This window comes from Nipponia nippon, unplaced genomic scaffold (genome assembly GCF_047370975.1).
Source record: "Nipponia nippon isolate SJK-2023a ecotype South Korea unplaced genomic scaffold, ASM4737097v1 scaffold_9, whole genome shotgun sequence".
Lineage (NCBI taxonomy): Eukaryota > Metazoa > Chordata > Aves > Pelecaniformes > Threskiornithidae > Nipponia > Nipponia nippon.
This window is the reverse complement of record NW_028262413.1, coordinates 16,789,816-16,817,610: the sequence shown is the minus strand read 5'-3', so window position 1 is coordinate 16,817,610 and position 27,795 is coordinate 16,789,816. Positions and strand designations below refer to the sequence as shown.

The 27,795-nt window shown below is 40.9% G+C and overlaps 1 protein-coding gene across 1 annotated transcript; it reads right to left on the bottom strand.

Moving 5' to 3' along the window:
* Positions 1-1,233: 1,233 nt before the first annotated feature.
* Positions 1,234-27,166, bottom strand: TKT (transketolase). The gene is made up of 14 exons (XM_009462992.2): positions 26,877-27,166; positions 21,619-21,736; positions 19,880-19,993; positions 19,118-19,215; positions 16,722-16,913; positions 15,771-15,889; positions 13,899-14,092; positions 13,106-13,270; positions 11,738-11,894; positions 8,240-8,370; positions 6,796-6,879; positions 6,519-6,612; positions 4,687-4,809; positions 1,234-1,539 (listed from the first exon to the last, which is right to left on the bottom strand). Exons 1-14 carry the CDS (start codon positions 26,981-26,983, stop codon positions 1,352-1,354), a joined length of 1,884 nt encoding a protein of 627 aa, XP_009461267.1. The 5' UTR covers positions 26,984-27,166; the 3' UTR covers positions 1,234-1,351.
* Between the last annotated feature and the right edge of the window lie 629 nt (positions 27,167-27,795).

Genomic DNA, 27,795 nt, shown 5'->3' with positions numbered 1-27,795 from the left:
TTGGGTGAACTGAAAACTATGCATAGTCACCCTGCTCTAATGAAAATTGCATTTTTAGTTTCCTCTGCTGTGTAACATCTTTCTGAAAGGTAATTTGTGGAATAGTTAGGATGAGAAACATATTTTAGTACTAAATATGTTTTCAAATTTGGTACTCTCTAGTCAACAAAATGAATTTTTAATATTTTTTTTTTTAACAGAATCTGCTTAAGGGTAAAAGAAGCAAAACATGTAAAAATAGCAAAACATTTAAAAATCACCCAGTGGAACCCATCATGTGAGATGAACAGCTGACCCAACTTAAAGCAGCTCACATGAAAAGAGTCAATTCTATAGAAAAAAGCACCTTACATATTCAGCCACATCCCGTCGGGTATCTGGGAATCTCCTGCTGTTCTTTCAGATCCTCCTTCTTGAGTCCTGCCCCTTGCCCCACGGCACCGCTCTTGTTCTGGTCTCACCTGTCACCTTGCCGCAGCGCTGGCCAAGCACTCAAAAGTATGATACAAGTTCCTATGAAGAGTTTCAACCTCCCTAAATGACCCTGTGCTCCCTGAGTCACCATCCTCCAAGCCCAGCAAGTCCCTCCTGAGCCCGTGGCTCACCGCTCATTCCCACAGCTCTGCCGGGCCTCATCCCCCGCTCCACTGGTTCCCCAGGACCTGGTCCATCTCCATCCTCTTCCACATCATCCAGCACATGGGGTGCTTCCTTCTTGGCTTTTGTTTTAAACGGCTTGGGGGCAATGCAGAGAGGAGGAACTGAAGCAAAGGCACTAAGCCATCCTCCTCCTTGTTCCCGCTTCTCACTATCCAATGCCGAACATTTCTGTCCAGAAGAGGGGGTAGCGAACCCTTCTGGTAGCGAGGAAAGAACTCTGTTTTTGCCAAACTCCCTTCAAGACAGGATTTTAATCTTCAGCAGTAAGCTGGACCAAACACTGAACAACAGTTACTCGATTCGCTCTAGGCTACAACGCCCAGCGCCTGTTTCCCTGCTGAAGCACAGCCCACTCAGACCTTCAGTGAACACCCAGCCCTCCCGTGCCAGAGCTCACAGTACGGAAGGTTAGTTGCAAAGCAGAAAATGCTCCTGCTATACAGCAGGCAGACAAAGCGCTGCTGCCCACAAATTGTTAAATAACCTGAAGGTTTTTCAATGACTGAAAACATTCAGATGTTACCCCACTGCACAAAACCCCACAGAGAAAAAAAAACAGATTACAAAACAGAAGTTTTTTTAAGCTGGTATTTTTATTAGAACTCTCTACATAAAGCACCTTTGCCTGCCTTAAACTTACAGTACTTCTCTGAACACTGCGTTTCTGTAACACAGCACAAGATGCTTCAAACTACTCCGCGTTTCTTGATTTGGACACTGCCACCTTAACAGCTTGCACAATGGCATCTTTATCAATGCCAAACATCTTCAGGAGCTCAGCTGGCTTCCCGCTGCGTGGTACATGAGATACAGCCAAGCGACTGACTGTGATACCAGGCTCACCCACTACCGCAGCGCACACCCCTTCTCCAATGCCACCTATGAAAAAAAAAAAGTCAAACACAACATACATCTGTATGCTTCAACAGGCAACATATAGATTGCACGTCTATCTGATTCAAAGGTCCATACAAGTTAAATCCTGAATTCACATGCTTATGAGAAACACCAATCACAACATATGTCTGAGTTACCCATTTGTGAAATGGAAACAACTCCCTATTTCAAAGGCATTCTGAGGATAACCAGCCTGACATTTCTGAAGTACGTACAAATTGGCAGTAAGAAACACATCCCTCTGAAGGGCACAGAACTGTCAGGAAGCCCTCACCACTTCAGCATCAGCCACCGCCGGCCAGGTTTAAAAATATATTTAGACTGAGGAGTATTTACAAGCGTACTTAATGCGCTGAAAGTCTTAATTCTCACCAACCTCAACAGCATTTAAGAGCTCCATCTTTTCACAATGCCTGTACGTGCCGCTAGGCACCCCTCTGAGTTATGTAATACATTCACAGCCTTTGCTTAGAGCTCAGCTCAGACTGAATCACTACCAGCCACAGGGACAAAGGATGCAACGGACAACTGTGTGGCAGCAGAAGAGACACTGGAAGCCAGAGTACTAGGGAAGAAGAAAACACAGGAATAGTGCCAAAAGCATGTGCTCTGAGACCTGGTATGAGAGACACCTTGGTGCTGCGCTTCAGTTAGGGTGTATCCAGGAAGGCAGGGCTTTTCACAGCTCCGGGCATAGTGTGATTTAACGAGTCAAACTTAGCCTCCGGACAGAGGCACCTCCATGGCTGCGGCTGGTAAGATCAGCCTGATGTGGGCTTGCAATGCATTCAGGCTTGTGATGTGTGTACACTTGACCTTCCTTGATTACATCACAGAGAGAAAGCTGTGCCAGTGTAAATCGCATGTTCATCACCTCCGAGTGTGATGATTTTGCCATCTTGCAAATCTGCAGTAAAATATTTGTCCAGAGTTGAAAGATAAGCTAGAAAATGATGAGGCTCAGTGATGCTATCACCATCCACAGTCCAGAACAAAAATATGGTATAACCAGCACTTACGGTAATACCAGATCACTTCAGATACCTGGCAAGAGTGATGCTTCACCTTAAAATAGGATAATATTCTCATAATATCTACTAATATCTATTAGCAGATATCTAAAATATCTACTAATGCCATAGTTCACAGCTGCCCCTCTGCTAATTACGCCATCTCCCCACAACAGGAGCAAGCCTGACATGCAATTCACAACAGCTGCTCTCTGTTCGCATATGGTCTCATCTTCATGGGACATGTTTGCACAGGTTTTCAGGGGCTTGCCTGTGAACACAAGGCATGTCAGAGAGCAAGCAGCAGCAGAATATGGAGTTAACTCCAGCTGGCATCTGGTCACAAGTGGTGCTCCCCAGGGCTCAGTATTGGGGCCAGTTCTGTTCAATATCTTTATCAACGATCTGGACGAGGGGATCGAGTGCACCCTCAGTAAGTTTGCAGATGACACCAAGTTGGGTGGGAGCGTTGATCTGCTGGAGGGTAGGAAGGCCCTACAGAGGGACCTGGACAGGCTGGATCGATGGACCGAGGCCAACTGTATGAGGTTCAACAAGGCTCAGTGCCGGGTCCTGCACTTGGGTCGCAACAACCCCATGCAACGCTACAGGCTTGGGGAGGAGTGGCTGGAGAGCTGCCTGGCAGAAAAGGACCTGGGGGTGCTGGTCAACAGCCGGCTGAATACGAGCCAGCAGTGTGCCCAGGTGGCCAAGAAGGCCAACACCACCCTGGCTTGTATCAGAAATAGTGTGGCCAGCAGGACCAGGGAGGTGATAGTGCCCCTGTACTCGGCACTGGTGAGGCCGCACCTCGAGTACTGTGTCCGGTTCTGGGCCCCTCACTGCAAGAAGGACATTGAGGTGCTGGAGCGTGTCCAAAGAAGGGCAACGAAGCTGGTGAAGGGTCTAGAGCACAAGTCTTCTGAGGAGCGGCTGAGGGAGCTGGGGTTGTTTAGCCTGGAGAAAAGGAGGCTGAGAGGAGACCTTATTGCTCTCTACAACTACCTGAAAGGAGGCTGGAGCAAGGTGGGTGTTCATCTCTTCTCCCAAGCAACAAGCAATAGGATGAGAGGAAACGGCCTCAAGTTGCACCAGGGTAAGTTTAGATTGGGTATTACGAAAAATTTCTTCACTGAAAGGTTTTTCAAGCATTGGAACAGGCTGCCCAAGGAAGTGGTTGAGTCCCCATCCCTGGAGGTATTTAAAAGCTGTGTAGACGTGGTGCTTAGGGACATGGTTTAGTGGCGGACTTGGTAGTGTTAGGTTAATGGTTGGACTCAATGACCTTAAGGGTCTTTTCCAACCTAAATGATTCTACGATTCTAAATAAAATCCTGGCACAGGAGCTGGGGGAGTCTTACAGAGACTATTCTGCTTCTCCCAAGAAGCATTTTATGCTCAGGTTTACTTGGCAATCATCTTAGAAATTCCTTCTTGCATTCATCATGCACTTTTTACCCTTGCTTAAGAACACTATCACATACCAGCAACAGATTCTGAAATGGCCTGTAAGCAGGTGAAATGAAGGAACAAAAAAAGAGTCCAGTGAGGATGTAAAGTGCTCTGGCTCCTCACAGACCCTGATCTGCTCTTTTATAGTAGTGGAGAAGAAAGAGAGAGGAATTTATCCTGGAGTGACTGGAAACTGCCCAAACCATCTGATTTCAAGCAACCTGGAATCAAGCTTTTGGACACAGGGAAAACTTAAGAAACCTACACAGCAAAGGTCTCTCTTGCAATTTAACAAACTGCAGAGCAGCTGCTGTAAAGCCATTCCGAGACCATTCTGTGCAGAATCACTGGACTGCAGCAGGAATTTACAATTTCACTGGGCACAAATGAATTAAGACTTCACTTGGACCAAGCATACAGAAGGGCACACAAGCCCAAGTTAATCAGAAAGGCAGCCCTGATTAACCCATTATATCTTAGAAAACTTTCAACCCTCGGCGTCGTCTTATAATCATAACAGCAATGAAAAAGGCTAAAACCTCTGTTTTGCTTTAACTGAACAACAGCATCAGGCCCCATACTTCTTTCGCAGGTTAGGAGAAACTGTGAGCTTCCAGTCCCTGCAGAACAACTGTGTGGGGGCTGTGACCTCCTGGACCCAGCTCACCTTCATGGTAATGGTCCTCAACAGTGATGATTCTGCCCTTGGTTGCTCTTGCATTTTCAAGTATTGTCTTCTTATCCAGGGGCTTTATAGTGAAGGGATCAATCACACGGATGAAGATTTTTTCTGCAGAAATAGAATGAAATTATTTGCAACATGAATTTGGAGAACGCAAGACAATAAAAGTGGTGCAGGCAGCCCCTGCGATCTTTTAGAGCCATTACGAAAACTGTCTACACTAACTCCTAAGTATCTGTACCTATGGCTTGTCTAACAGAACCCAACCAACCCTAATTTTTGTATGTATTCTTTCTTCATGCACCTTGTGGGATAGTAATATCCATCCATTCCACAGACAAAACCCCTGAGGCAGAAAAGCCTTGGATAAGCGACTCAAGCTCACTAGGAGTGCCCATCAGCAAAACAGGAATCTAACTGGCCTTCCCACAGGTAAGAGCAGAATCTAGTCACCAGGAAATCCTTCTTATTCAGACTGTCAATCACATTTTTTCCCCCAGACTTTATTTTACCTTTAACTTTATTGTCAAGCCGAGCACAATTTCCTCTTGCTTATTCAGTCTGTAAGCATTCTGAATTCTTCACTGCAGGCTGCCCACCTATCAGGTATGCCCGTTTGAACTACCCCAGCCCTGATCACGGCACCCTTAAGGTTGGCATCAAAACCAGAATTTGTCCTGTCACCACAAAGCAGGCCCAGATTGCTTGTTGAAGCTACGTACAAATGGCGATTGTTTATAATGAATAGCAAATTACATGAGGTTTTGTCTGATCTTGGCTAGCTGAACACTGAGTCAACTCTTATCATACATAAAGAAGCCCTATGTTATGTTGACAGTTTTGTGACTGAAGGCTCTTTAGCAACCCATGTATTTTAGGTATTAGACACTGCCTCTGTACTAAGGGATTATCTCTCCATAGCTGATTATTCGCACTTCAAGATCAGCAGAGCATTGCAAAGCATGGTAAATGCAGAAAAATAACAATAGTTCTGAAAATACAGCTTTGAAAATGTCCTAAGCTTGATGGCTCAAGGTCATGAGAAAATATCTGTCCGCCTAGATACAGCATACAAAGCTACCCATAAGTCACAGGCAGCATTAATTGTATTATCCCTTACTATTTGTAATCTCTTCCTGGACGTCGGCTACTGACTCACAGAAGGATTTTTGATGGTTTCTTTCTCTTCTTATTTCATTGAAGGATTTTTATCTTCGCTGTGAGGTGTCAGTGCATTTGAGCACTATCATAGCATTATTGCCTCCCACGCTAGTTAAAAGTTGATACATTCATTCAAAAAAAAAAAAACCAAGTTAGCAGCGAACCATATCTACGCAAAGGCACTGCATATCAACAGCATTGTGTAAGAGCACACACAGTTGCTGTGGCTCAGCTGGCAAGCTGTATTTTTGTTAACTGGCCCCAGCCTGATTGAATTCTATTGTGTTCGTACCCTAGCCCACCCAGACAATATGCCAGAGAAGGATCACTCGTGCTTCTTACACGCTTCCTCTAAGATTCTGCCTGCAGGGCACTTTCAGACAGATTAGCAGTTCTAAGGAGACTTTGATCTGATCAGTTTGGCAATTTTCATGGCTACTAATGCTGCTAAACTAACTAAAATCTACTCAATTAGGCAAGATTGGCATATGTATACTATGTTGCACTGTATCAGCTTAACAGGTGACCAGCTGTCAGTAACATTTTAATTAACGTTTAGCAGTTCAAAGGGTGAGCAGTTAGGCTGAGTGGCACCGATTTCTTTGCTGCGTAAAATGATAAAAAAGGTAAAAAAAACCAAACCATAATCTGATCACCTTTTCTTAGCTGCTCTGCTGCGGCCAGAGCCTCATGCAGAGTGACTCCTGCTCCAATCACAGTCACTTGGTCATCCTTACTCTTCAGAACCACCTGCAAGAAAATGTTTCCATGTATTTTTAACAATAAATCTTATTGATATTTCTAACATTTCTGGAGATTTTATTAAAAAGATCAAATCTTCGGCTTTGGAATGCTTTAGAGGGAAAGGGGCTTTTACAGGAAGGAGGAACTTTGCATACTTTTTCTGATTCTATTTATCTGGGCAATATTTACCTTTGCCTGTCCAATATGGAAGTCCTCATTGTTGTTGTAAATGACAGGATTTTCAGGACGACTAGTTCTTATGAAACAAATGCCCTGTTTCCGAAGTAAACATGTTATAAGTTACAAAACCAGAAAGGTGTTGACATTCTAGTTTGTAAACCCTGGGAAAAAATAAAGCAAAACAACTTTTTCTATTTGTCTGGTTTTCACCCTTCTATGTTACCTCTGGTTCTACTGAGTAAACTTTTCTCCCCCACCCCCCCAATTCCCATTAGTCCTTTTTCAATAGCTGGTTGTTTCAGACATTATAATACGGTTAACCTCCTCTTGGAGCACACTGATAACTTATAATTTTCTTTCTGATTCCAAGATCTTTATTTCTCTTTTGTTCTCTTGCGGAAATGGAGATTCCTAGTCAAGTTAATTAGAATCTTAGAACTTTGCCATACACGTGCAAATTTTACTCCAGCAACTTTAAAGCAAAAGAAACGGTCAGCTGAAAGCAAGGAAGAAGACTTTCCATCAGCTAATGTTCAGATGCCCTTCCAAAAGAAGTAACAAACCAGTACTTAAATCTAATCTCTCCCTCACACTACCTTACACTCCTTTCCCCCCCCCGCCGTCTTTTTTTCACAAACCACTCATCGCATCTGTCACATACCAAATTTCCACACTCCTTCACTTAAAAGCTGTACTAGCAAGATTGAAACTTTTCAGATTATTTGCTCCTTTCTCAAGGTAAATTCCTATGGCAGCCAAAACAAGTACCAATCAAGGAGCTGATCTGACCCAATGCTACCAATGACATTTGACCATTACTATGTCAAATTAGCTAAAGGTAAGAGAGATCAGAAATTCTGTTACAGCCACATGGGAAGTCTTAGTCGTCTTCAGCCACAGTCCAATTTAACTGCAATCCATCACTGGCAACAGAGGAGCAAAAGATGACCAGTGAGACTGCCAAATAGCATAAGCACCAGCTCTCAGTATCTCCAAAAGATGTAGACTGCCTTAGACTACTAGAGGACCCGACTCCTGAGCTTTCAGGTACAGCCACTTGATGATCAAAATCCTCAAGATAAATTTATCTTTCCATATCCAGCTTCAATTTTGACCCCAGAGATATCATACTAGGAGTGTACTTTCTGTAAGTTTGCTAAAGACCAACAAGAGTTACACTTGCCCTTATTTCTGAGCCAATTTAGACCCAAACTGCAAGCGCTGTGTAATCATTTACATCTCCTCAAATCTGGCCCACAGCATTCCAGACTGTTCATTCTGCACTAGCCTGGACAGAATGTCTGCAACCTTTTCATGCAAAGAAAACATCCCACTGCCACGCTGGAGCCTTTGAAAGAATTTATGTGGGTAGAGACATGCAAGAAACATGCCAGAAGCAACTAAAGTACCAAAAAAAAATTATTCTCTGGCTCAGAAATACTGTGATGCAAACCTTGGTGTTGGCAGCTATTTCCACTGCTTTTTCAGTGGCTACAGCATCGCTAGGATAAAACACAGTGGCATTGGGAACAGCCCGGAACATGCACAGATCCTCCAGTCCCATCTGAGATGGACCATCCTCACCTGAAAGAATTACACCAGGGTTACAAAGGAGTAAGTGCACATTTTTGACAATCACTCAATATAGCAGTGAGGTTCAATGTAAACCAGAAAAAAAAAATACGTATAAAATCAGGCACACACAGGACATGCAAGTCTACCTGCTTGAGAAAAGAATCATCTTCTCCTTAAACTTGGAACCATCTAAACAGTAAATAAAGATAGAAAGAGACTAAAAAGAAAGAGAACTGGGGTTAAAAAGAAAAAATAGAAAATAAAAGTGTAACAATAAAACAACACAGAAGGAAGACAACTGAAGTAGGAAGGGTACAGATAAAGAAGAGAGTCACAAGATATCTGAGCATCTTCAGATTTACATGTACTGAGCCTACACAAGCAAAATTTGTACTTGTCAATAGTGTTCCTCTAGATTTAAACTGCTGGAAATGTGACAGGAGAATTGCATGTGTTCCATCAGAAATGGAGAGTGCACTTGGTACAACTACTCTCAAATTCTTAGGCTCACTTCAAGATTAAATGAAGGGTATGTATTTTTCAATACTATAAAAAAGCCTTTTAAAGAGCAATAGGGCATCCATGTTGTTAATTTAACATCTCAAGTGCCTTATGGCATAAACTGCAGATTTATAAAAAAGAATCGTTAGCCAGAAGATGTGGTGGATGCCATGATTTTCCATAGTTAAAGAAACAACCACCACAACACCCCCCGCCCCCAGTGACCTTATGTAATGGTGCTTTGGGAATGGCACTGTTCCAAACTAACCATGCAAAGAGTTCTGAATCCAGTCACGTCACAGCCTGCAGAGCAGAAGCAGGGCAATAAGCCTTCCCACATGCACCCACTACCTGTTATTCAAGAAGGACGAGCTCACGAGGAAGGAGGAGAGTATTTTCATAAGAGCAGCACAAAACTCTGAAGAACTTTAAACATGTTAAAGAAATCAATCATTGAAGTCTGCCACTATACATTACTAATAAAGTAAGCATGAACCAGGAAAAGAGTGTGTCTTGGCTTTCAGTCATGCCATGAAAAAAATTCTCAACGTCACAGTTTCTAAATCTGTATGCACTCTGACTGAATGAGTGGGATCTCAGTGGGCATTTTCCTTTCCTAAAATGCACCCACACAATGTATATATAGAAGAAAAGTGAAATTATGAAGAACAAAATTAACAGGTGCCTGAATCAGAATCTTATCCAAGGCAAAGAGAGTACTCATGCTTGTCCTACTTTTGCTAATGTGCCAATATTACCAGCGTTCACAGCTCATACTAGTAATTTACAGACTAGCACTAAATTGAGTTCGGCCCCAAGTGCATCTTTAGGAAAATCTGCAAAACCTATATTTATAGCTTAATAAAAAAAGTGAGTGCTTAATACAAGCAGTATCAAATATCTAGAATATAAAACTTGTTGTCTAAACAACTGATATTTCTATTTTTGACACATGTACACTATGATTTCTTTCCTTATATATTCTGTTTGGAAAATACAGATTTTTCCATTATTCTCTTATGACCTTGAAAACACATTTAATGTTTCATTAGATGTTTTGGTCCATCAGCAACTATTGGTCTAGGCATGAACTTAGTACAAGTTCAGCAGGTCATTGTGATAGTTATTTCTCATAAATTTAACGGGTCTCAATTTCAATGCAGCAGAAACCCAGGTCTACCTAGAACTGCATACATTAAACTTCAATTTTCACCACAGATCCAGTTACAATTCTGAATTCCACGCAGGCCCAAAGTTCTAATAGGAAGTATACCTAATTCATACCCTTCCATTTAAAATTGAATTTTCTAACTGCTAAAAGATTTACCTGAACGACTTTCTTTTACAACTTAGTTGCAAAACTTTGGGTTCAAATTCTTTTTTGAAAATCAGAGTCAAGGCCTGAATCAGATTTGTAACTCAAACAACTTTATAAATCTAAGTATGCACTTCACAATCACAGCTCCCAGCAGAACACTCCAAGTGCTGAAAACTGAAACTTGGAAGTGTAGTTCTAGGAGACAATTCAGGTAACCCAAAGGAGTTTTATCTTCTTAAATGAGCAAAGACCAAAGCTAATTGGCTTTTGCACCAACACCCTTTGCTGCTTGCTAAAAGACTTAAACTGGATTGAACTAGACTACGATGAGGTGGGAAGACTGATTCTAAAACGAAAAGAGGCTTGTGGTAGAATCCCTCCCTTAATGACATACACAAGCCATAATCTGATATACTCTGCTTACAGTCTCCTCTCCTAAAGCATACTTTATACCACTGCAAGTTAAGCCTGATGTTCTGGATAAGACTACAAACATTTATGAAGCATCTTTAAATCTTTACCAACATTACAGGTCAAACTAAACTATTCTGCTTTAAACAAAAGACCCAAGCCTCCTCCAAACCATACTGCTAGCCAAAACTATTAAATCAACTGAAAAACTGATGTATGCAGAGCGCCTTAATTTACTACCCCTGGCAGCTCTCCCTCTCTTTCTTTTCCCCTATAAATACCTAGTAGTTTTTCAAGCATGAATGTCTACTGGCATTTTCCTTCTTGGTATGCAAGTCTGCTCCTGTTTTCATGGGTGATGTCTATGCATTTCATTAAAAAAACAAAACTCCCTTCCTCCCTCAAACCAAAATCAAACCCCAATATGATCTGACATGTACCAAACAGTTATGATAGGAAGCAAAGACCAGAGAAGGTACTGCCAATTTCCTGAATTACACAACAGCTTCACAGTTCCTGTGTCATTAGTACTTTGAGGTTTCGGGGGTTTTTAATCAACACATTGATTGCTTCAGTAGTAAGAAATACTGAGATAAGTTGAAGCAATTATTTCAAATCGGTGATCTTCAAAGGCATAATAAAACAAAAATAATTATCCCTTGTAGTGTTTTTCAGATTGGTGGACAAGAGCATCCGTGCAAGAATAAGTATCATTAGTTTCTCATTTTAGGGACTGGGAAACAAAGGTACAGTAAGCACACGACTATTCTCATCACAGAGGTTGTCAGCTGCAAAGATGGAAAGGAACCTAAGCTCCTCACTTTCAATCCAATTCCTTTATATCATTCTATACTTGTAGAGTAGAAAAGCTTGTAAGGAAAAGTCCTATTTTTATCAGGCCAAACTGATAAAAGAGAAAAAAGCAGATGAGCTGATGAAGACTTGAAATCTTTCTCATTCTTTCTAAATACAATGTGTCTGATGAAAGTGAATTGCAAATGTGACTTCTTCCTATAAATGCTGCCACTGTTACACCATCACAGCTATATTACTGATTGTCTCCACAAAGCATTATCAGTTTGACTGCTAGACAGTCATCACTAAATGGATGGGAACTGCTGATAAATAAGCCGAGGCTTCCCTTACCAATAGAAACACCACAGTGCGACCCACAGAGATTGATGTTACTCTCAGAGATGGCAGCCATACGGATCTGGTCAAATGCCCGTGTGAAGAAGGTAGCAAAGGTGCTGGCAAAAGCAACAGTTCTGTCACGAGTGGCACAACCAACTGCAATGCTCACCTGAAAAGACGGAGATTGTACAAGAGCAGTGAATTCCTCATTTATTGATTGTTTCCAAGACACCCTTTGGACTTTCTACTGTAAAACTCTGTCCAGTCCTGCTCCTAGTTGTTGGCCTTTCCCAAAAGGAAAGGAGGCAACTCGCTCTCCCAGCATCTCCTCTGCTTCTTGCCTCAAATGCTAGCTGTTACTGTTGATCCTTACTGGCAGCTTCTTTTCTTTATCTGTTCCAAGCAGCCATTCACAGAGTTTTAACAGCCATTCACAGAGTTTTAAGAGTTATCTTCCTCTTTCTCTTCCTGGATCAAAGGCTTACACTTCCAGTCCAAAGGACATGGTTTTACTATCTCCAGCAGACAAAAATTATCGTTACTAAGTGGGAATGGATTTACCTGTGTTATTTGGACTGATATTTAGTAAAAGGGCCCTTCTTCAGCAAGATGGAAATTAGAACAAAGTCCTTAAATTGTTTATTGCTACAATTACCCCATACATTTATTTTACACAGAAATTGGTCTGCTCTTCATGGCAAATTTCTCCTAAGCTGATGTAAATCCAAAATGCCTAACTCAAGCTCATGAAACTGCCCTTTTTTTTTTTCCCCCCAAGAAACAGTCCATGTGTCCTTTGGTTATAAATTCTGCCTGAATTTGTGTCTTTAATTTTGTTTGCTTAAGTGAACCCATACAGGTGGCAACTGAAGACTCAGTCAAACAGATAAGTTATCAAATTATTTTAGTCCTTTCTATACAGATGTCATCAGGCTAAATTTATTAACTGTGTCTCTGTCCTCATCTTTATACCTCAGTCTAGCATAGAACTCATTGTCATGTTGTGACATTCTATTTCTTGTGAAGAAAAAAACCTAAAAAGTCGTTTCAGAGTCAAATCTCTACAAATCACATTGTGGAAAGTATTACTGTTGTTTACATGTTGCCATCTCCTTGTGTTCTGCTGAAATGCAGACAATAAGACCACAAAAATAAAAAGAAAAAAAGAGGGGGATTAGGAAAGAATGATCAGAAGCACTCCTGTTGTATTATATTTGTAAGCTTTTGCCATAGCCTAGTTTTTCCCTAAGAAGTGAGCAAGTCAAATTAAATATCCATGAAAAGCAAATATTAAAACCCCACACTCTGAAGACTCAGACTGAATGGTCTCAGATCCTGCTGTGTAATACCAGTATTTCATAAAACCAAGAGACCAGTTACCATGTTCTGTTCAGCAATGTAGCATTCAATGTAGCGACTGGGATGTTCCTTCTTAAAAAGCTCTGAGAAAGTGGAGTTTTTTGTGTCTCCATCCAAAGCAATCACTCGATCATTAGCATGGCCCAGTTTTGCAAGTGCAACACCGTAAGCTTTGCGGGTAGCCCACTAGGAAGAGAAAAATATAGCGGTACTGTTACAACTTTCTGTTTCTAGAAGTTTTTTGGTTTTTTTTTTTTCTCATTTTCTTGTTTTCCCACAAGTGCATGCACATACAATTAAAAAAGAAACAAAACAAAACACAACCAAAAACATTTTAAATGTTAGCAGTATCAAAAGTACATATGAGAACAGTGACACACAGAAGAGTAAACAAAAAAAAAAGAAAAACACAGTGAAGCATCAGGACACACATCTGTGCTGAAATCAGCAACTCCCTACCAATCCAGCTAGGAAATTTTGAAAACCTTCGTTTCCAGTCATCAAAATCGACGGAACCTTGTGGAGTTTCTTTAATTTTAAATACACATAAAATAGTTTGGATAATTGATAATGATCACGGAATGAAGAAGAGTGATTTGAGTCTGTATATTTTAATATATCCTTTCAGTACCCAGTGAATTGAATGTCTGTGTGTCACACCACAGAGGTAGGTGTTTACCAGGATACCCAAAATAGCAGAGAAGAGGTGGGTAGTTGAAATCGTGGCAAGGGATAACACAAAACCTCCTGCCATCCACTAAACAGTCTCACACTTCAAAGATATGTGACAAACAGTAAAAAAGGAAGGGAGTACCTTTTCTCCCACTTTGTAAGTTGGTGGAGATGGCATCTTAATGTTTCTAATATTTATTACAGGTGCATCTTCTTCTGGGAGGGCTGGAGAAAGCTTTTTCTTATTTTGGATTTTGTCATCTATTTCCTGAATGACTTGTTCAGACATGTTTTTTGGAAGGGGCTTTCCATGCCAGCTTTCCTTATCTTCAACACCTGTGTATTTAAAATTACATTACAAATAAGAAAAATATAAAAACTACTTAAGTTTTTAGCTGCAGATTTTACCTAGATAAAAGTGCAGGGGAGTATGACAGTCTGGTATAGTCTTCCAAAGAAGAACTTCCTTATTATTCCCACTGTAAAAAATTACAATAGTACTAAATTGCATTAAGACAGTCATGTTTAAATACATAAGAGAAATAGTCAAATTCCATATATTCCAAACTAGTGACAGAATTCCAGCATCTTCTACTGAAATTGTTTTTAAATTGGCACCTAAAAGACCTGGTCCATAAGTGTGGCAAGAAGTAAACAGTAAATCAGTGTCAACAATTAACATGAAATTTCAACAGTTAGGCCTAAATAAACAAACTCAGCTAAGTTTCAAACAACAGTTAACCAAGCTGTCTAGTTCAAACAAGACCTGGCGTTTTACAGCTTTATTTTAATAGCTTCTGATGACTCTTATCTTTGTGCAGCCAGCACTAACAGCAAAATTACCTCTCTGGCTGATACGCTGCCTTTAGAATAATGAATTTTGCTTTCTTACTCAATGAAAAGGAATGAAGATATTCACTCCTGTTATTAATATTTATCTGGTCAGAAAGACAAATTCACAGAGTGCTGCTAAAAACTGAATATGCATGTACTCCATTCTATGGATACAATGTTCAGTAGCTAGCACACATCTCACTTGCAAGAATCAAAATAATTTTCTTAGCACTAATGCTGTTGAGAAGTACAAAGAGTTTGAAAGACTTTCTGCATGCAATAGCTCAAATGTGCAGGTACACATCTGTTCCCTAGACAATGAAATTTAGGTAAGTTTCACACCACGTGAAAACTACAAAAGTATCTTAGAGGCACCATGAACTCCAAAAGTCAAACAGCTGCTGACCTGTGAAATAATTTCTATGGACTACCGTATCCTGTATCTCAATGAATTATACATCAGATCATATGAAATAACCTGTAGTATGACCAGGTAGCTTATGTGCCATGTCTCATGCAGCTTTGTCAAAACTGTAAATGCAGCATCCCTCCTTGTCTTCTATGCATTTATACTGCCTGGCTGGTAAGAAGCAGACCCAGTTACCTGCAACACAGAGAGCCACGAGCTTCTGTGACAAAGTTACTCCCTTCTCAGAGTAGTCTTTGTGAGTCTAGGGATAAAGAGCAGGCCAAGAAGGTTGCCCTCTTTTGCTAGGGCAATTTTCAAGACCAAGTCATATGGTCCAATGTTTCCCTCTGTCCTCATCCATCTTCCAGACTAGAAAAGACTTCTTAAAGAGTAAAAACTCAAGTACAGCTAACAGCAGACGAAATTCTACTCTGCAACTGGGGATCTGTGAAAGCCCAGTCAACATGGAAGCGTGCCTAGCTCAGTAACCTGAAGAACTGAGAGCCACATATTTGCCTGCTTCCAATGAAGCATCAATCTAATGTCCTCTGTAAGAAAAGGCAACAAAGGAAAAAAACCAATAGGGTGAAATTCTGAGTTTTCAGAGTGTATGCTAGCATGATCAAGTCAAAAAGCTGACAGGACACCAACCTTTTTCTAATATATGAAATGTTAAACTTCTAAATTTTTTAATGATTGCACCTTTATTGCAGCACTATGTACATATTATTATAGACACATGTATACGCAAAGTAATAGATGTTCTATTACCTGATATGCCTTTGCCTTTAAAAGTCTTTGCAATGATAGCTGTTGGCTGATGTTTGGCCTGGCCAAAGGCTTTGCAAAGTTCCTCCACACTGTGTCCATCAACGATGATAGCATGCCAGCTAAGAACACAAACAGATCAACTGTTTCTAAAGGGTTTTAGCATGTGACACTCTCTGGTAGTTAGCAATAACAATAACGAATACTAACTTCATTTCAATGCAGTGCCTTTTTAAGAGACCCAAAGTATGCCAGAAACATGAACTAGCATTCGAGATCATAAAATATCATCGCCCCATTTTTATAACACAAAATGAGTCACAGAAGGATTAACAACTACTAGCAAAATTCACAGCTCACAGATAACTAAGCTATCCTACGTTTCTTCAGACATAATAGCCATTTTTAATCACAAGAGCAAATCAAACATCTAGAACTCAATTAAAAAACTGAATGAAAGTTGATTAAAATAATAAAAATGCTCCATCATAATTTGCATGGCTGCTATTGTATCTGACAGAGCTTTTTATCATGGATTTTTACACCTACATAGAAATACATATTTCTAAACTAAATGAAGGCCAATACTCAAAGAATGCTCTTACAAGTAATGGTTTCCATGCCCTTTTTTCTGATCTACTTGCTATGACAGTAGATTTGGTCACACAAACAGTTATAAAATCTGTATTTAATGTGATAAAAATGGCTTTAAGATCCTCTAACAAATTTATCTGAGTAAGCAGTCCTTTTATTTTTCCTCTAAACAAAAAATTCTGCCACTTTCAATATTGCTATTGTACCAATAAAGACGACCAATATCAGGCATTATGAAAGACCATCTTTCTTGGTGATGGTATACTTTCGAGCTGAAAGCTCATTTGAAAAATTATGAAATGTGAATAAAACATACAATTTCAAACAGGAGACCATACTGAAATTCTTCCAATCACTTACCCAAAGGCTTCACAGCGTTTCTGGTAAATTTCAACATGATGCTGCAGAGGGGCAGGGTCACTTTGTCCAAGACGGTTAACATCAAATATAGCAACAAGATTATCGAGCTTGTAAAACCCAGCAAAGGCCATTGCCTCCCAAACAGAGCCTTCAGATAACTCTCCATCTCCAAGCAGACAATACACTCGATAGCTAGAAGAAGAAATAAAAAAATTGTTTGATGTGTAAGCACAATTAAATCAAAAGCAAAACCCCTCCAACGATTCATAATGAGAATTCACTGCTTTTTCTTTTTCTTTTTCTCAACTCCCATTGCTCAATGCATTCACCTCAGATAACCTTATGTAACCTTAGACAAATTAAAACACTTTTGAGCTGTTACACATGAAAAAAATAAAGATGAGAAATACTGTACTCCTTTGCAAACCTTTGTCTCAAAAAAATCAGGTCTTAAGCCTCCTATTGCAAGGCTTTAATGAACAGGCCCATTAAACACTGTCACTGTGACTCAGCAAGATCACGAACAATGCATGAACGGTTCCTGTCTGCTTCCTCATTCCTACCATATACTTTCTGGAAGGGCGACCAATAATTTAATTTCAGGAAACTATAAATTGGGGAGGAACTCAACTATGGATTAAAGCATGTTGCACAACCAAATTCAGAATTCACGAAAAAGATAACCAGCATGATGTGACTTTGTAGACTACTTCTCCAAACACTGAAGCTTTTCATTTAGGTAAAACTCAGTTAGCAGGAGTACTGCCTGATCTCTACAGAATTCAGTTGCTGTATTTTTCTTTTATTACCACTCTTCTTTTTTTTTTGATGAAAAAGCCTTATACATCTCTATTACCTATTAAAATTAAAAAAGAATAGTAAATTAGCCTTCACATATATAATTTTAAAACAAAGTAATCAAGATGGCTGTTAGCAATTTTTTTTACTAGACATTAAGCTATAACAGACTTTTGATCTGAATCCCACCTGCCTTCACCTAAATCTGAACTCCTTCCACATAAGCTGCTCCCCAGTACTGCATGAAAGACCACCTTTTTTTTCTGTCATGTAAGCACTGGTTAGATTTTTTCCACATGTAGCATCTGCTAAACTCAATTAAAATCAGCAAGTCATCTTTCACAGAAATGATTTCAAGCTAGTGAAGTGTAGGACACATTAACTGGGCAGCCTGTGCTCGAATGTACTAGAACTGTCACATAAAATATATCAACTACATCAGGCTATTTTCCTCCTCATACAGATTTGCCTTTAGACATCTACTTTTCTTGTCCACAAAACAAATGGCAGCAGCAGTCATTTTTGTCTCTATGGAGTCGAGTGCCTTTCTGATAACATTTTGAAGCCCTGCTTTATGATTCAATGGTGCTATTACCGACCATAACAGTTCCTTATCTAGATACATGTTCTCCATTATTTGTCATCTGACTTTGAACAGACGCATCTCTAGTTTGCATCTTCCCTCTAAGGGGACACATACCAGTCTCAAAATGGCTATCAATGACTTTCTGGAAGTTAGAGACTGCTCCAACAACTTACTGTCTTCTCTGTTCAGGAACATCACCTTGCAATGCTGTCACAAAAGGAACACACATATGCACTAATTCTGGCTAATCTTTAAATAGTTGGTAGTTTCACTGGCAATGGCTTTGTAATTATCAGGCTAGTAATCTATCATGTAAAACCTGAATTTGAAATTACATTTGGGAATGGAGAATAGAATAAAAGATGCTGTGGTTTAACCTGGCAGACAGCTAAACACCACACAGCTGTTTGTTCACTGCCCCCCCACAGTGGGATGGGGGAGAGAATTGGGGCGGGGGGGGGGAAGTAAAATTTGTAGGTTGAGATAAAGACAGTTTAATAGGACAGAAAAGGAAGGGGGTGAGGGGGAAGTAATGATGGTGATGATAAAAGAATATACAAAAGTGATGCACAATGCAATTGCTCACCACCTGCTGACCGATGCCCCGCCAGTTCCCGAGCAGCAGTCCGCCCCCCAGCTAACTCCCCCCAGTTTATATACTGAGCATGACGTCATATGGTATGGAATAGCCCTTTGGCCAGTTTGGGTCAGTTGTTCTGGCTGTGCCCCCTCCCAGCTTCTCACTGGCAGGGCATGAGAAGCTGAAAAGTCCTTGACTAGTGTAAGCACTACTTAGCAACAGCTAAAAGGTTAGTGTGTTATCAACATTATGCTCATACTAAATCCAAAACACAGCACTATACCAGCTACTAGGAAAAAAAAAATTAACTCTATCCCAGCCAAAACCAGGACAAGGAGGGCTTTTTTTCCTGATTGAGATAAGAATATAATTTATTTTCACAAAATATTCCCACTGAATGCCTATAATCATGAAATATGAAGATGGAATTACCTGGCTCTGTCAAAGAATTTACCAGTGTATGCCATTCCACATGCAGCACCAAGACCCTGACCAAGGGATCCAGTAGCCACATCAGTGAACGTTTGTCTCTGAGAATAAAAAGACAACAATTATTTTATAGTTAAGAAACAGAGGAACTAAATTCCAGCACTAGAAGATGGTTCAACATACATCAATTCAGCTTCTCAGCCGTAACAATATATTGCAAGTCCCTCGAAATCTTGCCCTGTTCCCCTTCTTTCCCTGCAATGCATGTACCTTGATAATCAGTGTCACAAGCTAACTAGGTTTTCTGAGAGGGAAAGGTACCGATGGCCCAGGAATTTCTCAGCTATGCCTTGGAGGGCAACAGTAAAGAATTGATAATTTTCTGTAAAAAAGAATCAATTGAAACAACTGGCTGGGAATGGAAAGACCAATGAGGTGACCAAACTGGATATAAACTCTTGAAATACTTCAAACCTTCTTAAAGGATGAGAAAAGCCATGCTAGAACTTTATATAAACCTTTTTAAAATGGAAAACATTGACATACAGGACTGTAGAGGAACTTTACTACAACAGTAAAGGTCATTATTATATGCCCATTGAAATGCAGACACCGATTCAGTTGTGAAGCCATAAATATCATCATCCTTCTTATAAGTCTTTATCTTTTCTGTACTGTAGCTGGCATGCAAGAATTGCTGCAAAATACATGCACTTCTTGTTTTACAGAAAACACCATCTTATATCAAAGGTTATGAGCACTCACTGGTACTGGGTGTCCTTCTAAGACAGAATCAATTTTCCTCAAGTTCAGTAATTCTGCTTCTTGTAGAAAGCCAGCCTCTGCCCAGGCAGAATATAAAATTGGTGCTGCATGACCCTAGAGAGAAACACAAATTTTAAGCAAAGCACAAGTTTCACAATATCCTAGTATCAAGGCAAAATTCTACAAAGCTGACAAACCCTGGAATCAGGTTCTTATGTCAACTAAAAAGGGACTGAGTTATAAAACACTTTTACAACACAACATTCACACTGATGCTTGTTTCCAAGTCCCCCATTGCCACTGCTTAGAGCACCCCAGATAGCTGACTACAGTTAAGACAGAAAGAATGCAGCACTCTTGAGGGCTATTTAAAATGCCCTCGAGGAAATCAACATGGAAGAGTAAGAAGGTGTCTCTCAGCCACGCAGGTCCAATTCCAAAAAGTAGGTTTGGTATCCAGATAAAAAACCTTGATTCAATTTGCTTAGGTACCAGTTTCAAGAACAGAGTACTGGTCACTAAACCAGTAAGCGCATGGATGAGCAAGTGTTATCCCATTAGAACTTCTTCAATACGTATGTATTCAAAGTAAGATGCAGTGAGTGACAACAGGCAAAATTTTAAGCTTTATACACTCAGATCCTTGCGGCCAGGTCCAACAGGACAACTGCAAAGTAGCAGTCATCTTCCACCCATTAGGAGTCAAAAGAGCATGCAGAGGTTTGAAGCCATTTAGCAACTCTGGGCAGAAACCCTCATTAATTAGAGAGAGGTAAAGCAAAGATGAAGCGGCAGCTCTCTCTTACGGCTTTACCATTTCAGCATTACCTGTTTGCTTCTCATCCAATTACTTATTTCAGAATGGCAATCAGAAGTGGCAACAGTTATTATATCCAATGCAAGGATATAAACCATCAGCTATGCAGCACTATTGTAAGCCACCATGTGAGGAACTCTGACTCAAAGATGGAACCTGCCTCACTGGAGTACTTCATCTGCCATTTTTTACACCGTTATGTTTTCTGAAGGCCCCTCAACTGCCTTTACATCATATGACCAAAATGTCCCTGTGATTTGCAAGGGCACGATGCAAAAGGGGATAGAAATGCTAATAGCCAGTCCAGATTATGGTTTTATGTGTTTTCTCAACCACAGTGCCTTCAGAAGTAGTATTGACCTTACTATCATATTAGCACAGCAGGAATGCAAACTACTCACTAACCTACCATAACTATTTCATATAATGCTCCCTGAAAAGCTGACAGTAATTAGTGCACATTCTGATGCGACTGCAGGCATAACAGCATGGCTGCATTTAACAAGTAGAGCACAAAAGCTAACTGTGACTTACTCGTTAGAAAATTGGTTAAGCCAAAATAAAAAAGATGTTAATATTTCTTGATAGATTTTATAGACAATATAATAACATTTATTATTTAATATTAGAACAACTTAACATAGTGAAGTTAAGACTTAAAGACACATTATACAGACACTTCTAAATTATTTTTGAGTTATGCTACAGCTTAACTCAACCAGCTTTTGTCTTTCTGAAGTAGACAAATTCCAAGCTCTCAAATATTTCCAATAGACTTCTGTGTAGATGCAAGCATAAGTAAGCATAAGTCAAGGAAGACAAGTCAATTTAATTTCATAGAATCATAGAATTCTATGATTTACAGACAGACAGCTCTTTACTAGCAGACTGCAACAGTACAGCATAACAGTTATTATTTTACCTTTGAAAGAACAAACCGGTCGTTGCTGGCATTTCTGGGATCTTGCACTTTGTACCTCATGGTATGGAAGAAGAGCACAGACATAATCTCTGCTGCACTGCAACATGATGTAGGGTGGCTAAAAGTAAAGACAGACCCAAGATTACCACTTCTCATTACTGTTTGCTCAGGACCGTATCTTTAAAATATCACTTTACCAGTCCTCTACTCCTCACTATTAAAATATAGTCTTAAGTGTTTTTGATAACACATCCCATCAACCATTACCCCAATGCCAATTAGTTGTACTTGGAGACAAAGGGAGCCTTCTTATCTAGTTGAAGTGGACGTTAAAAGATAGACCCTGGTGACAGCTCAAGGATCTATCTTTTAGAGCTCTCTGTTCTTCTTCATGCCAAGGAACACCACCCTAATCGGTGATTGTGAAGCACAGGAAGCAGGATGACCCTGTGCATGAAATCATACTCTACTGATTTATCTGACAGCAGAAATTCACACTGATGCAGAGGAAACAAGGAGAGCTTTCCACAGTACTTTAGCCACTCACCGAGTGAAGGAATTAAAAGCATGGCACCACGACTTGTTCAGGCCCCATTGCGCAGGCAAGGATTGGTAACACAAGATTAACTTTTGCAGAAAATTCTAAATGTTACAGAACTGTATAACATAGGTACCATTTTATTTTACCATGTTAGAGCTGGTAGAACTAGATTTCTGATTTCTAAAGAGGGCATTAAATAATACAATTCTCATATTTCATCTTCTACTGAAACTGGACACAGAAATTTACTGTCTCCAGTAAACACCCAGATACACATTGTAAAATACTAATTTGCTTAATCTTTGGCTAAGAGAGGAACCAACAGTTTCTACATTTACATCTATATCAGTTTGAAATATTGAACTAGTTGGTTTAGCAAACATTTATAAGTATCTGGGATAGTCTCTCCCATTGAACTATCTGGGACGACTTCTGCCCCAATTTTCAACAGCAGCGCAAATTAATACTTCAACTATAACTTGCCTTAGAAATACACAGGCCCATTTCAGAAGCAACTATGCCATATAGTACCAGCAAGCAAATATAAAAGTTACATGAAAAGGGTTATCCCCAAGTGCCAAATACTGAGTTATTCCAAGACAAGGTATATATTTCATTTGAAGTGTAATAGAAGGGCATATAATTACTTTTATCTATCTACATTACTGTAATTTAAATAATGATCACTGTAGTTCTTATGCAGTCCCATCTTACTTTCTCTTCTACCAACATTTATTTTTCATCTTTAACACGATACTCTTGAAATATTTGACCCTACTTGTAAAACAGGACAAACTTACTATGAAAGTGTCACATTTCATTTCCCGCATGTACATTTACCATGCATGTTAGGATTAGGCAACACTTTCACTAGAACTTTAATCAGAATATTCTCTTCTGGTAGTAATAAACCTTCCCTCCCAACATCCCCAACAGTGCTGTAATAAGAGAATAAAAACATGCAAAACACTAGCAAAATATGAATTACGGTTAGTGTCCATCCCTTAGTAAGTACTCACACACAGGGAACCAAAAGAATTAGCTTTAAACCATGGTTCAAACATATTAGTAAATATTTATGTATTTGAGTTAATCAATAAGCCTTACATGCTTGTTTAAAGCTTTCATTCCTTTAATTTTATTAACTTTATACTTAACCATACTTCTATGAACTCCTGGTCTTGGTAAAAAAAGTTTTAAACAACCTAAAATGGTAGCACGTGGAAATAAAAAAAAAAAGGTAGAAAAATTAAATAAATTACCTGAAAATTGGAAAAAAAAAAAATCTTGTTAAAACTACAGGTTAATTAAACGACTTCCTACTAACAGAAATTACCCAAAATTTAACTACATATTGGATACAAGAAATCATTATAAGATAAACTACACAATTTTCTTTAAATATAGCCATCTTAACTACATCTGCTGGTCTATTAGCTCATACTTTTCTAATAAGTTCTGTTAAAAGAATTCCTTGTTCAGCCTAGCAAAGCGTATTTGGATTACTTATACAAGGGGAGGAAAAAACCACAGCAAGTCATTGCCACTATTCTCACACAATCTTCCACATTTTGTTCCTGACTGACGAACAACCTAGAACTTTATGGTGGTGGTCCAATTAACACGCTTCTCTGCCAGACTGAAGAAGTGCCTTAACTTTGAAATACAGCCCTTTAGTAGGAAACCAAACCAAAGTACATTAGAACATGGAAATCCTGGATCCACACAAATCAAGAGTAAAATAATTACTCCAACGTAGTTTTGTTGGGTTTTTTTTTTATTACTCAGCATCAATTTGTATTAGCTCTGTCCACACATGTTTACACATTTCAACTACAAAGAATAGTCGTGGAATGTTAAAATGGAATACTGAGTGAAAGACAAAAGCTAAAAAATTGAAGGAGAAAATCTGCAACAAGTGATCATACCACATGTTACGAAACTTAACTGCCTGTCAAGAAACTCTTGCAACTTCCACTTTTAAGAATTTAACCATCTAATTCTAGAAGCCAGGCACTGTTTCAAAACTGCAGAAATTTATCATTAGTCACAAAAGAGACTTTACCAGTGTTGATGAAAACGCCTGCACTACTTATCTAAAAGAAAAACTTCTTCCACGCCCAAAAGCAAGTATGTTCAATCTTTACAACTAACTTAATCAAAATTTTTTCCCCACCTAAGCAAAAATTTTTTTTCCAGTTCACTGAATTTTTCCACTACAGCTGGTAAAGTACTCAAAGTGATATGTTTGAGCATCTTCAGGATTGGACTACCTGATCTTTTAGCTCTTGTCCAGACAAAGGGTGTACTCTCTTTAACAAAAGTTAGTACAAGTAAAGACTGCAAGAACTGATGTGTCACATGTACCACGGAACCACTTGTGTTGCAATATATACCACAGTTTACAGAAATTACTTCCTTGAAAGAAGTACGCAGGTCCTGTTTTGTTTGAAGTGATTTTATTGCTAGTATTTTCTTCAGTTTTACAAACTACACCTTTAACAAACACAAATTTCCTTAATAAAGTCAATACAAGCATGACAATTTTATTTATTAACGGTAAGCTTCTATTTAAATTTAACTTGCATTCAAACATCTTTCTATGTTCTTAACGTATACCAGCAATTTAAGCAAAACTCACTGTCTCATTCTGGTTTTGGAAAACACAGTCATAATATGTAGTTGTTTTAGAAATGTATGTGATTTGCCTAAGACCACAACAGACCCTGAATGTCATTTTCTTTTAGGTACATTAATAACCATCATCTTGGTAACCAAATTTTATTAATTAAGAAAATATATGACTTATCAACAGAATCTTCCCTCTAGAGCCCATCTTTCATAATCTGCTTGTTACCAGGTTATGTAATAATTTCAGACTCTAGACAACTCTAGCGCTAGAATAAGCTAGAGCGATTAATGACGTGCCTTTGTGCAAGAAGTACTCAGTATTGTAGCACACATGAACCAGGAATTAAAAGCTTGCGTAAAACTACTTTTACTGTTTCTTCATCAGTATGGGGAAAATGTTTTTACTATTGAATTTCATGGACCACAGAAGAGAAGCAAAGGCTGTAGCAAGATCCTTATTCTTTAATAGCACATCAGACAAAACAGAGAAATAATTTTACCTGTAGATAAGACAACCGATACCATACATCTCTGTGGCCTGCTTGAAATACATACTAGAAGCTCAAGACTGAAGCCCAAACTCTACTCAGTAGATTTAGCACAATTTTTCTTACCTACAATTTCACACAGGCTTGTGAAATACTGTCAGTACATTGTAGCTTTGAAACAAATAAAGAATCAAAAGAGACTGCTCTCACTGTTGGGTATCCTGTACTTCTCTCTCCAGAATGGACCAAACAAGCTATGGCTTTGTAAAAACCCCCTCCTGTGGCTAGCTGAGAGGTTCCCTGCATCCCAACACTCCATTTTACAGAAAGAACCAGAGCAGCATTTTCATTTGCTGTATGCAAAAGGAACGAGTAAAGTCCAGTTTCTGTATGCTTTGGAAAGAGCCATGTGAGGTAGCCCATGCCAGACACAGGGTGGAAAGTATAAGGCAATTCAAAGAAGCAGCTTTAAAATATTTTACATGCCACCTTTCTCCACACAAACCTCAGCATCCAAAGGATTCCTTCAAATTTTTTTCTTTTTTTTTTTTAAACACTACAGCCAGTTTCAAAGAGGTCCAAAGGAAGAAATTGTAACAAGATGGGATATTAAAAAAAAAAAAAAAGCCAGCACTCTATATGGAAGCACTCAAATGTATTATTCAAGCAGAAAAAATGGCTTTAATTTTATATGAGCAAAAGCAGATTGTTTGCTGAGATTTTTTTCCATAGGTAAAGCACGATCAAAGGAAGGATAACCCTGGAATCTGCACACATCAGAGCCCACACTAAATCCTGTCCAGAGGCCTGAATAAACTGCCCATTTGAGACCGCGGGCATTTCATAGATAATCCCACTTGGGCTCACTTGAAATTCTGTGCAGAATTAGTTCCAACTGACGGGCACGAAATGAAAAAGAAACCGCTTGCGCCTCAGGCACAAATTCTTTGGTTTTCAGTCCTGCATCAGTTCAGCATTCCCGGCCTCTCCCTGCAGTCACAACACCCGCCGGCCCCGGCGACCGACGTGGACGGCGGCGGGGCGGCTGCCGCCCCCGGGCCGGGCCGCCTTTGGCGGCGGGAGCCCCACACCTCACCCGCGGCCGCCATTTCCAGATGTAGCACCTCCACATCAGGCAGCTTCGGGCGAAGTCCCCGACAGGCCGGGGGGGGCTCGGGACGGGGGGGGGGGACCGGGGATTGGGCCGTGACCCCCTCACGCCGCGCTCGGGCTCCCCATCCCCGCGCAGCGCACGTCCCGCCTCCGGGGCCGCTTCATCCGCCCCGCCCTCCCGCGGGAGGCACGGATGGGCCCTCAGCATGCCCGCCCGCTCGGTGTTCTGCACAACGGGCAGAAAGCGGAGAGCGAGGCGGGGAATCTGCCGTCGGGAGACACCGGCGTGTCCCCGGCTAACGGGCTGAGGGAGCCCGGCACAGCCCCTCCCAGCGCCACCCCGCCTCGGCCTCGCCGCTGAACGGATGCCCGAGCCAGGATGCGGGAGCGCGGCTGGCCGGAGGGGCGGGCGCCGCGTACCCGCGGGCGCATCGCGGGGTCGGTCTGCGGCCAGGGCTGGGACGCAGCCCGCTTGCCTCACTCACCCGGAGCCGGCCGCGGTCGTGGCCTTGATGGAGCTGATGCGGAGCCGGTTGGCCGTGTCCTTCAGGGCCTGCAGGGTCTGCTGGTCGGGCTTGTGGTAATCCTCCATGGCGGCGAAGCAGGAGGGCCGCGGCGGTGGCACCTGGGGCTGGGCAGGGACGGCGGCGCTCCGCGCGGAGTGTGGGCAGCGCGCCTCAGCCGGGCCGTGCGGCGAGGGCGGAGAGGGGGAGAGGCAGCGCGAGGGGGCGGCCGCCCCGCCTCCCGCCTGCGCCGGACCCGGCCGCGAGGGGCGGGGCGGGGCCGCCACCTCCCCCTGCCGGCGCCAGGAGGCGGCTCGGGGCGCCCGCCCTTGGCCGCGCGCAGGCGCCATTGGCGCCATTTCCTTCCCGCGCCTTGCAGCCGGCGGGAGGGAGGCGGCGGCGGCGGCCCCTCACAGCCCTGCGCAGTAAGTGGGGGCGGCTCTGAGGCCGGGGGCTGGAACCCGCCGGGCGTGGGGGAAAGGACCCTGACTCACGGTTTTCCACTACTCAAACCCTGTTCGATAAAGCTGTATCAGAGGGCTTCCACCTCAAGCCTGTTCCTGTCTGTAAAAGAACGTCACTGCATCCAGTGCCTCTTAACAGTAACCTTGCTCCTCTACACAATCAGGAGAAATAGTAACAGAATTACCCTGTGTGGCTTCCTTTCGAGAAATAATTCATATTTCTATAATATACGTTTAAAAAGTTGACAAATACAGAGACTTTTGCATAAAAGATTGACTTCACCAGCCATCGGTCAGGAAACACATTTTCTCTGGCAATTCTGAACACTATGACATTAAAGTGACAGACTTAACTAGGCAAGTTAAATATTTAATATTTGTTCTAGAAAGCTCGAACAGCACTAGAAGTCACAATCTGAAAAATGTGTCTGAACAGA